Source organism: Acartia tonsa, chromosome 4 (genome assembly GCF_053477335.1).
Source record: "Acartia tonsa isolate MP-2025a chromosome 4, ASM5347733v1, whole genome shotgun sequence".
Taxonomy (NCBI): Eukaryota; Metazoa; Arthropoda; class Copepoda; order Calanoida; family Acartiidae; genus Acartia; species Acartia tonsa.
Window position 1 is genome coordinate 31,213,090 of NC_137263.1, and position 13,414 is coordinate 31,226,503.

General features: G+C 31.9%; 1 protein-coding gene across 8 annotated transcripts in view; it reads right to left on the reverse strand.

Moving 5' to 3' along the window:
- Positions 1-13,414, reverse strand: part of LOC145316788 (E3 ubiquitin-protein ligase LRSAM1-like) — a 45,698-nt gene that overhangs the window by 11,255 nt on the left and 21,029 nt on the right. For all 8 annotated transcript variants that reach the window (XR_013878690.1, XM_080157523.1, XM_080157527.1 and 5 more), the window contains 5 exons: positions 11,211-11,320; positions 10,679-10,720; positions 10,053-10,334; positions 8,082-8,172; positions 6,175-6,419 (listed from right to left, as the gene is read on the reverse strand). Coding sequence is in view for 7 of the 8 variants with exons in the window: in XM_080157523.1 (XP_080013649.1) it covers positions 6,175-6,419; positions 8,082-8,172; positions 10,053-10,334; positions 10,679-10,720; positions 11,211-11,320 (770 nt within the window). In the remaining variant the exon portion in view is untranslated. The remainder of the gene's footprint in view (positions 1-6,174; positions 6,420-8,081; positions 8,173-10,052; positions 10,335-10,678; positions 10,721-11,210; positions 11,321-13,414) is intronic.

The following is a 13,414-nucleotide window of genomic DNA, read 5'->3' on the forward strand; positions in this document are numbered from 1 at the left end:
ACATCAAAAGCATAATTTATTATTCAATGTTTTATTAAAGTCAAGCTTACATTAATACGTCGTTGGCTTCAGCAATTATTATGTAATAAATGGCTAGAAATCAACCTTATTCGACATTCACTCAAAGCCCCAAAAATAATGGACTTAAAAGTGTATTAAACTGTATATAAGACATTTGCGAATATATTGGTACCATTAATTTGCCTCTGAGATAAAAAAAAGTATGTTTTTTTGATATTTTTCTCTTGCAACAAATCAAATTTCAAATTTGAGTCACCAAAAATGCTAAACTAATTTTTGCTCTAGAAGAATCAATTTTTGGAGTTAGAAAGTGCTTAATACCTCATTTTAATCGCCTGGCATTGCTTTATAATATACAGGTAATGACTTGGTTGTTTATAGAACAGCTGACTAAAAAATCGAGGTTTTGTGATAAACCCACTTTTGTTGTTGCTCCATAAATGATATTTTTTTTCCCAATTTTTTTGGCTGTAAAGAAGCTTTATATATTCATATAACATCCACCTAAATTTGACTTTTGGTATTTTATTTATAACATCACCAGAGGGAATTGAATTTTGGAAAAAAATATCAATTTATATTTTACACTGCTATGCATTGTTCTTGTTATTGTTTCTAAAAAAAATTTATATTATAAAAAAGAGAATTATTTAACGCTTCTATAGGTATGTTTATCATTTTTCTATGCTAAATATAACTATAATTACACCATTTTAAAGTTAGACATCTTAACATATTAACACAATTATTGAATCGGTCTGTATTATTAAGCTGGCAACCCTTAAAACAGCTGCATTTCATTATCCTATTATATATAGTAATTATTATATGTATAAACACACTTAATTTTTTAACTTTTTATTGATGGAATACATATGTTTCTCTATAAAAATAGATCATCAGTTCCAATTAAGATGTATAAAATAAGAGTTAAAAAAAAATATATATATGTCAATGCATTTTGAATCCTTTTAAAAGACTAAATAAGAAAGAAGTGTTAGAAAATTGTGCCACCTGCGGGGTTTTTACTGCTTATATCCTCTTGGGGTTAGGGGGGAATTAGCATCTTTATATAAAAAGGGGGAGGTGTTTAAAGAGAATTTTTAAAGAGAAAAAAATAGGTCATATTTTATCATTTGCAGTTTTACAAATTAATACATGTTATATAAAGCTTTTTTGTCTGTAGCTTAAGATTTTGGTAAAGTATAAGGCTATTTTACTAATTTCCTTACTCCTTTAATTACAGAGCTCCTAGATGTTTGGAGCGCAGCTGCTAGTAAACAAACAAAGTAAAACGATTCCTGAATAATTGATTTACAATTTTAAAAAGCAAAACATTTTTACAATTAGGATGTGTATATCCACACCATGCACAGTGCCTTCTAAGGTGCTTTGACTTTAGTGTCAGAACCTAAATTGGGACATAGTGCATTTCATTACCCTAGGTTAGGTAACTTTATTTCACTTTTCAATAAAATCTAAAATGCAGCGGTTTTTGAGAAAATTATATTTGAAAATTTCAAGTTCAATTTTCACCCACTAGGAGTTACCGTATAATCATAACAAGAAAAGCAAAGATTATTTATTTTTAATTTTGAACAAGTTTGCTCTAATAAATTTCTTCATAAAACCACTCCTGAAGTGATGTAATTAATGGCTATTTTTATCAATTGCTTTGCTAAGGTCACAGAAATTCAGCCTTAAATAAATCATATATAGGGAGGTTTTATGACTGACTTTATAAAAGCAAAGTTGTTCAAAATATTAAATAAATAATCTTTGATTTTCTTGTCAAGATTATGCGGTAACTCCTAGTGGGTGAAAATTTAACTAGAAATTTTTAAATCTAATTTTCTCAAAAACCGCTGCATTTTAGATTTTTTTGAAAAGTGAAATGAAGTTACCTAACCTAGGGTAATGAAATGCACTATGTCCCAATTTAGGTTCTGACACTTAAGTCAAAGCACCTTCGAAGGCACTGTCTGTGCATGGTTAGCTCTTGTTGTTAATTCAGGCGTTTTAGAATTAATCTTAAATGTTGGAAGATGATTTTTGTAGCAGTAAGGTACTTAGCAACTTTATAATCATTACTTTATGTAAAGGGATGTCCCGGTGGGGGGGGGGGGGGGAGGGGGGGTTAGGGGGTTAAGGGTTATTAATTAATTTGGGGCAACCCCATAATTTTTAAATTTTTAATTTTTAATCTTCCCCTCTCCCCCCCCCCCAAAAAAAAAAATATAAAAAGCTTTGACGTCCTTGCCTTTTTTATATAAAGATTACCCCACAAAATAAACATGGGGATGCCCAAATTTCCCTCCCCCCTTCCCCCCCAAATCAAAAAGCTTGGACGTCCTTGATTATGTAAGCTCATTTAAAACATACTGAAATCAATTTGTGTACATCAATTATCCTATTTAGTTTTTTAGTAGTGAAGCTACTCTATAATTCAAAATATTTGTCCGTCCATTGTCTGTCCATTCATCTGTATGTCTGTCCATTGGTATGTCTGTCTGTCTGAGACAGAAAGGGGAAAACGAGATTTTCTCGGCTTCTATAAAAGATAGAAGGCTTAAATTTTCATGGATTGAATATTCTCTCTCTCTATCAATACTCCATATTTTCATCAAGTTTCATTAGGATTTGCCAAAAAACTGGGGTGGGCTATATCGATTCCTACAATTCAAGTTTTCATGATTTTCTCTACTCCTATTCAAGATAGATGGTTGAAATTCAGGGATTGAATACTTTGATATTTTGCATAATTTTATCAAGTTTTATTGAGATTTACTTATTGGGGTTCTACCTCAAACATAGGAGTCCCAAAAATCAGAGTGGACAAATGCAGGAGTCCCAAACATCGGAGTGGACAAACGTAAGAATGGGACAAACGTCAGAGTGGACAAACATCAAGGTGGACAAACAAAACATTGGAGTGGACATTGCTTAAATAAAACCTAGGAGTGTCTACTATTTTAATAATATTACAATTTTGAAATTTTTTATACCCCTGTCTACAAAATAATGACTATGGCTGCAGCGCTCAGCCCCCTAGCCTATATCCTAACCTAACCTAACTAAGAAAAGTAACAGGACGAAGGTAGGGGGGGCTGTGTTTGTAAACAAAAATTCAAAATTGAAAAAAAAGTTTGGGACTCCTGTGTTTGTCCACTCCGATGTTTGTCCCAAAAATCCTGCGTTTGTCCACTCCAATGTTTGTCCCACTCCTGCGTTTGTTCCACTCTGACGTTTGGGACTCATGCATTTGTCCCTTCAATGTTTTTCCACTCCTACATTTGGCATGGAACCGATTATTGGTTGGGGTGCTAGTTTGATTCCTAGATTTGTAAGTTTTAAGGATTTTCTTTACTCCTATTAAAAAAAATTTAAAAGGCAGGGTTTATACCCCCCATAATATATTAAGTGGGGTGATTACCCCCATCCCTAAAAAAATTACCCTTTTACAAGCACCTCCCCCTGGATACTCCTGCACTCCCCCTTGTAGTTACTAGGCCAACTTTATGGTCTCTGGTTTCAGGAAGCCCATTCAATTATGAGAAGTTCACATTATAAGAGCACTCTTATAGCATCCTCTCTATTAGCATTACATGTGTAATGCATTATAGACAGACAGATAGATATTGTGAGGGATCCTACACTTTATAACACCTTGTTTTGCATGGTAAAAATTGTTCCAATAGTTCTTGATATTGATATTTTATTTAAAAATTACAATAACTTGAATATAATGATGTTTAAAAAATGCTGGAATTATAGTTATATTTAGACTAGAAAAATGATTAACATACCTATAGAAGCATTAAATAATTCTCTTTTTAATTATAAAAATATTTTTTAGAAACAAGAACAAGAACAATGCATAGCAGTGTAAAATATAAATTGATATTATTTTCAAAATTCCAAAACTATCCAGGGTCCTATAGGAAGCATCCATAAAACACAGAACTCAATAGGTACTGTAATTGTCGAAATCTTAAGCTAAAGACAACAAAGATTACTACTTTATATAATAGGATAATGAAATGCAGCTGTTTTAAGAGTTGCCAGCTTAATAATACAGACCGATTCAATAATTGTTTTAATATGTTATGATGTCTAACTTTAAAATGGTGTAATTATAGTTATATTAAGCCTAGAAAAATGATAAACATACCTATAGAAGCGTTAAATAATTCTCTTTTTTATAATATAATTTTTTTTTAGAAACAAGAACAAGAACAATGCATAGCAGTGTAAAATATAAATTGATATTTTTTTTCCAAAATTCAATTCCCTCTGGTGATGTTATAAATAAAATACCAAAAGTCAAATTTAGGTGGATGTTATATGAATATATAAAGCTTCTTTACAGCCAAAAAAATTGGGAAAAAAAATATCATTTATGGAGCAACAACAAAAGTGGGTTTATCACAAAACCTCGATTTTTTAGTCAGCTGTTCCATAAAAAACCAAGTCATTACCTGTATATTATAAAGCAATGCCAGGCGATTAAAATGAGGTATTAAGCACTTTCTAACTCCAAAAATTGATTCTTCTAGAGCAAAAATTAGTTTAGCATTTTTGGTGACTCAAATTTGAAATTTGATTTGTAGCAAGAGAAAAATATTAAAAAAACATACTTTTTTCTATCTAAGAGGCAAATTAATGGTATCAATATATTCGCAAATGTCTTATATACAGTTTAATACACTTTTAAGTCCATTATTTTTGGGGCTTTGAGTGAATGTCGAATAAGGTTGATTTCTAGCCAAATGTATTAAAAGCAAAGCTTTTCTACATTTAGTTTCGTTCCGTCCGTAACAGATTCATGCATGTTAAAATCGTCCTATCAATTTCGTCCGTTAATCCATTCTAAACACGATTTTTATCTTTAAAAAAAAATATTTTAAATAATAAATATAAATATCTAATTCGCTTCAGGTTTGGAATATGAATTACTGGGACAATTAGATATAACGTTGAAGGCAAGGCATCTCTATAATCAAATTTTCAAATGTAAGTGTGTCTTGAATTTATGTAATTTTGAGATAAATTTACACGGAATTCTTACTAATGTTGAATATCAAATGTGTTGCTACTCGATCTATATGTATTTGTTGATCTTAGTTTGTCTGGCTTACTGGTTTATCAAGCCTTGCTTTTATGACTTAGAAGAGGCCCTCAAAGTGTGTTATGAAGGATCTCAGGAATAGCGATTCGTTTTGGCTTTTGAGAAAATGTTTTGACAAGACAAACGCAAATTTGAGGGGAAGGCCATAAGATGCTATAACCATTTACTCTCGTTATTTCCTAATAATTATAAAACTGAATTTTAAAAGTTAAAAACATTTTCAAAATCATTTATATGCGGTGAACGGTTCAACTTTATCCTTTATTTATAGTTTACATTATATAAATTTTAAAATGTTATATTTGTTTTTAAATTCCAAAGTATGTTAAATGTTTGCAGTGACTGCATAGAAAAATAATGTTTATCTTGAGCACATAAAAGAGGTGAATTTGAGACAATCAGGCGAACAAAAGGATTTGTTGACAAACAAAACAACAATTTATCTTCTGGTAGATAACTACTTTACAGTCACTACTTTTTAACACATTTTCTTTTTACTATATTCTAAATACTCAATTTATATTTTACAAGTACCTATGGGTAATAATTGTTATGTTTGAAATGACTAACCAAATCTTTTACACTTTACAGGAGAGCTTCTAACTAAACGATTGTGGCAGTTTTAGGCTATTTCCCATAAGAGTGCGATGAGCCACATTTATATCAAAAACATTTCAAAATGTTTTATATTAATAATCTTTATCTCAAATTCTTCTTTCTTTTTCTACTTTAAAAATCATATACGAATAATTTTTTTAAAAATGGTTGAAAAAATATTTTTTGGTTTTGAAGATACTGATTGTATCCAAAGGACAAGAATGAAAACTTTCTATTTACTAAACCTATTTGAGTAGTTGAATTTTAGATTTTAAGCCTAAAGCCTCAATAATACCTCTTACTTTTAAAATTGTACTAGCATATCCTTTTATATCTTAGTTTTGATCCATTTTCAATAAAACTAATAAATGTGTTGAAAATTGACCATGAAAATAAAAATATAAAATACAATAATAAGGTATTGTTACCTGTGATCTTGAATCTTGCTGGAGCAGCAGTGACGAGAAAGCTTCTTTCTGATATTTTTCATCCTCCAGAAGTTTGCCAATCAGCTGTTCCTGCTGCTTGCCCTTGCTCTGCAGCACAGCCTCCACAGCCCTGTCGTTGGCGAGTGTGGAGGTGAGCGCCTCCTGCACTATGCCCTGCCTCTGCTCGTAGCGTCGTCGTGTGGCCGCCTTCTGCAGCTCGTCCTCCATCATCATCTGCATGGATCCTGAAAGGTAAATCCAGGTATTATATCAAGATTTTTATTTTAAACTAACGGCTATGTCTCTACAGGTCTCAAAGGGACACTTGAGAGAAGTGTTGGTATTTTTTTATAGAGGCGATTCTCTTATGAGGGTGGAGGTAACTTCCTCAAACTAACTTCCCCAGGACCTACATGGACCTTCACAGTAAAGGAGAACCATATCGGTCCAGCGATTAACGAAATCCTTTGCTACACATAGACAGGCATCTTATTACTTTTATATAAGTGATGGAAAAAAGACTAAATTGGCAAAAAAAGAGCTACCCCTTTTAAAATGTAAAAAGTAATGAAAATGTTTTCTTTAACTATAGGTATTTAAACTCTTCAATCGCGGTTGTGAAAGGACTAAAAATCCCTTTACTAACAACCAACACCAAATAACTCACTTAGCATATAAAGAAGTATTAATTTCATCACGTTGCATTCCTAATCTTGATAATCTTCAATAGCGTTCTAATAATGTTTTCTTATAATTTGGAAGTCTATCTTCTAATTGCTTGACTCACGGTCAATATCCTTTTAAACAAATTTTTTTTGCAATTAGAGTGAAGACAACCTCTGGTTTATATAAAACAGTGTTTCCTTTCATTAACTTTTTTGCAACAATTATTAAAGTAAGAATAGGATGAGTTAGATACTTAATTAAGTTTGGCAGATGCAATGTAAAACTTTATTGCAAGTGTATACTATATACATCTTGTGCAATGTGCACCACATTTTAGCAGCGAAGCTTCTCTTTAACTAAAATGTACGTCAGTATGTCACTAAAAGACATCACATGTGTTTTTAAGCTTTTGTTCTAGATAGATGGCTGTTTTTTTGCGTGTAGAAAGAACGGATACAACAGCATCTATTCAATAGGCATCTATCTTAATCAATCCTTCCGTCTAAAATGCTAAGATATTTTAGATATGATTTTGTCTCGTAGCAATATGGAGTGGCCTTGAAAAATTCTTGTGAAGATTCTCAACACTATTTTATAGAAAACTAACATCTATAACAAATAAAAATTATGATTCGCTTTTTTGTATATAAGTTATCTTTCTTGTTTAATAAACAATAGTGCACTATATGATATTTACAATAAACCTAAACATACAATGGAGAAAAGTAAAAATAAAAGTAACAGTTTGGTTAAATTCATATGGAAAAGCATACCTGAAAACCTTTTATGGTATTCCATTACATGGAACTTTACTTGGTATGCATTTGTTTTTAGTTTTGAATGGAAATGCGTGTAGGGGTAAAGTAAAAACTAAAAGGTTTCATCATATTATTTAAAACTCTAATAAATAGCAATTACTTGCTATTAATAGGGCCATATCCCATTTTGTTCTGGGACAGGGAAACTCTACATATTTTTTTCTTCTTTAGACCTTTGAAGCCTTTTACATTGGTATAAATATTGGCATGTTAATTCGGAACAAATTCCGATACAAAGATAAAATCTGTATTAACACTGTTTCGGATTTCTATTCAAATATTTAGACCAAAAAATGACAGACTTATTCCAAAAATGTATCAGATAACCAACGCTGTTTAAAAAGACATTTGCTTGACCTTTAACCCCACTGATGGTAGAATGTTTGTTGGTAAAAAAAAACTAAAAAACTTGTAGAAACTTACTTAGAACTTCTTGTTCTTTGAGCATCTTGATATCTTGTTTGTTGAGAGCCTCCTGTAGTTCTCTTTTCTCTTTCTCCAGTGCTTCCATAACCTTCAAATTGATAGAAAAATATTTAAAACTGCAAATCCTGATATTTTACATACTAGCGGCTACGCCCCCTAGAAGCCTCTAGGGGCACTTAAGGTAGAATAGGGAAAAGTTGACCTCATCCTATTTTAAATTTGAGTTTCAAAAGAGTAAAAATATATTTTGTAGGGGGAAGGGGAGTGAAGACACCCTACCCAAAAATAGTTTAAAACCTTCCCAGGCCTATAAGAAGCTTCACTGTAAAGGAGAACAATATCGGTTTAGCAGTTAGCGAGATCCTTCGGGACAGACAAAAAACGCTTACTACTTTATATAATAGGATAACAAAATCTTACTTATTTAATTATACCAACTCATATACCTACTATTTAAATATACCTACAAATTTTGCATAAGATTAAGAATATTTGTCTTTTTCAAAATTTTAATTGTTATCTGTAATTGGTCTTTTCATAAACCCTATTATCTTAGGAGGAATTTTAATATCTTCGAAAAAAAAAAAATTAAATTTCTCTAATAGTTTACTAATTACTAGCGGCTACGCCCCTAGAGGCCTCTAGTGCACTTTAAATGTTTTTTTTTAAATTTAAAATATGGCTATTTTGCGTTTGACGTTTATTTTTCGTTGAACTCTCGTTTTTTATATACTTTAGAAATTTAAAAAAATTTTATTTCTCTAGGGAGGGTGGTGGTACCCTCCCCCAAAATAGTTATAAACCTTCCCGGGACATATGAGAATCTACCCTGTTAAGGAGAACCCGATCAGTTCAGCGGATAGCGAGATCCTTCGGTAAAAACATACAAACACACTACAAACACAGAAACATCCTGTTACTTTATTATAAGGATATTATGTTGAGAATACAAACACATTAAGTTAGAAATACCATTATATTTTTTTTTATTTCAGTCTTTCATAAATACTGTAATACTAAATACCGGGCCAACAAATTAGGGATAAAATTTATGACTTTTTGTGTGGAAAATTCCCTAAATACATTATTTTTGCGTATATGGCTCAGTACCAAGTTTGATCCAGCGGAAATGAGTGCAATACAGAGCCATAATGGAAAAACTAAAACACATAATTCATAAACTTTAGGAAGAACCATTCTTCACATCTTATTGACTATAGGTATGCAATACGCACTCTACAAATACTTGAAAAACTTTGTTGTTTGCTTAGAAACATATGCTAGCATTATGTAAAACGAAAACTTGCATAGAATTTATGTGAATATTAAGTAACACACCTAACACAAACTTCTAAAACTACAAATGAGCAATACAAATAATGATGGGCAGTTTATTTAATAGATAAATTAGTAGTTTTCTCCAGGGAATAAGGTAGGGGACAATGGGCAATTAATTCAATTTTAGAGTTCTAGCTCAATATCTTCAAAACCAGATATATCTGGAATTTCCCAAAAATTTAGATATATCAATCTTTATTAGATTTGTATAATAAGAAATTATTAAACACTGAAAGAAAAGTATTTAACATTAGGTTATCCTGTCTTATTTTCCTGTGAATAGTCTGTAATTTATCATAAAAGGTATGACCTTAGTACTGGCAGTTTCTTACAAAATAATACCATAATTGGGGTTTGTTTCATATTTGACAAGGGGTTGATTAGAATGGATAGTTACAGAAGTATCACAGTAGAATTTCTGGTTTATCCCACCCATTCTATGAAGAAAACTATTTTGTTCACTAAATTCAAGTTTAAATACATTTCGACTTCCCCTTTGAGAAAGATTTTAAAATCACTAGTTCTAGTTCTTAATACTTCAAAAAATAAATGATACAACAATTATCTCCCTAGACAATAGGCCGAACACGCAGGACTTTAAAGTCGCTTTGAAACTATGCTAAAACAAACCTTTTTAGGGTCCGAATATCTGCTATTGGACGCCGTCAACTCCTTGATGAGAACATCCGTCATCCCCTCGACTTGGTGCATCTGGTTGAACAGAATCTTCCTCTCCTCCTCCTTCATCTGCTGCAGCTTCTTCATCTCCTGGTCCTTCTTGGTGCCCTCCTCCGCCAGGTTCTCCAGCAATTTCTTCTTGTGCTGCAGACTCTGTTCCTTAAGTTTGGCCTCCGCAACCTGAGTTTCGTTCAATTGTTTCTCCAATAAAATAGCTTGTTGCCTTTTTTGCTCCTAAAAAGAAAAGAATTTAAGCTTTTGATTTTTAATACCATTAAAAAAAATTGTACAGTCTATTTTTTGATGGACGTATGTGAATATATAGCAACTGTGCTAATAGGTGCAAAAAATAAAGATTTGATAATTTCTTCTGAGTAGCTCTTAGAATGCGATAAATCAAAAGAGAAATATTAAGACAACAGAAATATATCTATAAATTCTCGATCTGACACATTCACTTACAAATTTTTTTAAAACTGCATAGTTCACTTCGTATGAACGTGAAATTTTATAGTTTCATCTCAAAATATTAAACTATTTTTTGCATTATTTCTAAAAAATAAGTTTTAAGACTTTACCTTAATTTGTTCTGCCTTGGCAAGATGGTTAGACACAATGTCCTGAAAAATTAGAAACTTTAAACAACCAAAAAAACATAAATCTTCTCTTTTGCCAATATTTTAATACGGTTAAAAATAAATTAGTAAATAACGTAGAATTAGAGATTGATTAAATTAAAATTTCAGAAAAAGATATAAAAGAAATAAAATCAAAATCCTTCCAAAAATATTTAACATAAAAGTGTATCTTAATAGGAAAATATTAAAATGCCTTAATTTACAATGAAATGGTTTATTTTTTATAGAACCACCACTTTATTTTATAACTAGCAGTTACGCCCCTTTCTTTTCAATCTATATTAAGATCAGCTGTTAACAAAAAAATATTTTCTCCGCTAGATGGGGTTAGTAAATAAATAGAACCATATCGGTTCAGCGGTTAGCAAGATCCTTCGGTACACACAAACAGACAGAGATCCTTTTACTTTTACTATTAAAGTGCACAAAATGTTTTTTTTTATGTTAAATACCATAAATATTTAATGAGAACCTGATATGGGTCATGATATTTGGATCCAGCCTTTTCTTTTGCAGCTGTCCCGTTGGTCTCAACGTTTAATGCAAGGCACTCAGAGGGTGGGATGTATTCTATATCACTTTCTAAAATTAAGAAAAGTTAATTATCCTGACCCGAATGTTTAAAAATTATAATTCAAAGTAAACTAGGGTTTCTCGAAAAAAACCCCAGCTACTATCCATAATACTAAGAGGTCCTATGACAATATGTCTTAAGCTTAAGATCTTAGTAACAGCTGGAAAGGCTCTGTTTTTCAGGTAATATCACTTTAGTTCTAGAATATTTTCCTGGGTAGGTGGTACACTCCCTCCCAGTATATCTACACAAAAACTCTAGTTAAAATAAATAAGAAATTTCGGGTATAGTCCTTTCCACGACATCCCTCCATAAGGAGCGATTCTTCATATTTTTCACAGTAGCTTTTCTTCTATTTCTAGCCCCTGCGGGGGGCTCTAACCCTGCGGGGCCAATTACCTAACCCTGTGGGGCAATCACCTAACACAATATAACCTAACCTAAAATAACCTATAAAAAGCCATTTTAAAAATACGAAGAATCGCTCCTTATGGAGGGATGTCGTGGAAAGGACTATACACGAAATTTCTTTTAGGCTTAGGAGGGAAATCTGTTAAAACAGGTAAACTTTACATACTTTAAGTTACCTGATCTGTATCTCTAAAATTATCTATGTTAATCAGGGATTAAAGGATGGGACTATGGATTTAACATTCATATTTCTGGCTCTCTTGGACACTGGGTACTAGAACCTGTGCAACTTGTCTTATTTTGGCTATTTTTAAAGACTTTGGGGATTAGCGCATAAAATGATTTTTCTTTCAGTGTTTATTATTTCTGATTGCTATAGGTAAATTGGTGGATTTTCTAGATAAATCTGTTTTAGGAAAATATTAGGTTAAAACTTAATTAATTACCCAATGTCTCTCATCCTTATATCCCTGATGTCAAACTTAATCTACAAACATATATTTTAAACCCATGTGACATAGTTTAAAAGTTATATGAAAAGGAACCTAATTAGATGATTAATCAGGGATAAATATTGTAACCCAGATTGTTAACCTAACTTTACTAAAGTTGTCATCAAAGTATTTAATTTTGATTATCTGTTTCATCTAGAATCAGTACTATGCCAGGGAGGGTTTAGACAAAGTAGATTAACTTAATCTACAACTCTTTCATCACATAAAATTTACAAACTACAAAAGCCAATATTTGAAGGGAAAAAATTTAGGGGAAAATTGATTTTTCGTCTATTGTCCTATCACTGTATGACTTAACAAGCGGCTTCGCCCCTAGCCTCTAGGGGCTTCGCCCCATATAGATTTGGGAAGTCAACCCTTCTTAATAGAAATATTCAAAAAATTATTCTTTGTTTAATTACTCTGAGGTAAAATTAAACCCAGGTTGTGCGCTTTATGCACAAAAGTTTTAATTTGTACAAATTAAACCCAGGTTGTTTGCCGTATACACAAAAATTTCAATTCGTAAAAATTAGACCTAGGTTGTTCGCATACACAAAAATTAAAATTAAAAAATTGGGGGGGGGGATTCATGGGGGCTTCGCCCCATGTTGCAGTGGGGTTCCCCCACCCCAATTACTGGTTTTTGTTTTTAAAAAATTAAAAAAATTTTTGGAAGTGGGGATTTTTTTATTTTTGGGGGGGTTGGGGTGTCCCACCCCCCAAGAAAATAGCTTAAAACCACCAGAGGACCAGTAGGTATGTTCCCAGAAGGGTAGAGCCCAATTTGATCAGCAGTTACTGAGATTTTACAAAAAATGTAAAAAAAAAATTTTGGGGATTGGATTTTTTTATTTTTGGGGGGGTTGGGGGTGTCCCACCCCCCAAGAAAATAGCCTAAAACCACCACAGGACCAGTAGGTATATTCCCTGAAGAGTAGAATCCGATCGGTTCAGTGGTTACCAAGATCTTAAGGGACATACAGACAGACGGACAGACGGTCAGACGGACAGACATCAAGCTACTTTGTATTATAGATAGGCGTTATCCTTAACATGGTTATACAACATATTTAAGGTTATCTTATTAATCAATGAAATAATGAAACAACTATTAACAATAATTTTAAAAATCTGAATAAATGAATCTAAAATTAAGAATTTTCTAAGTTTAGCTTGAGGACCGTTGAATGTTGT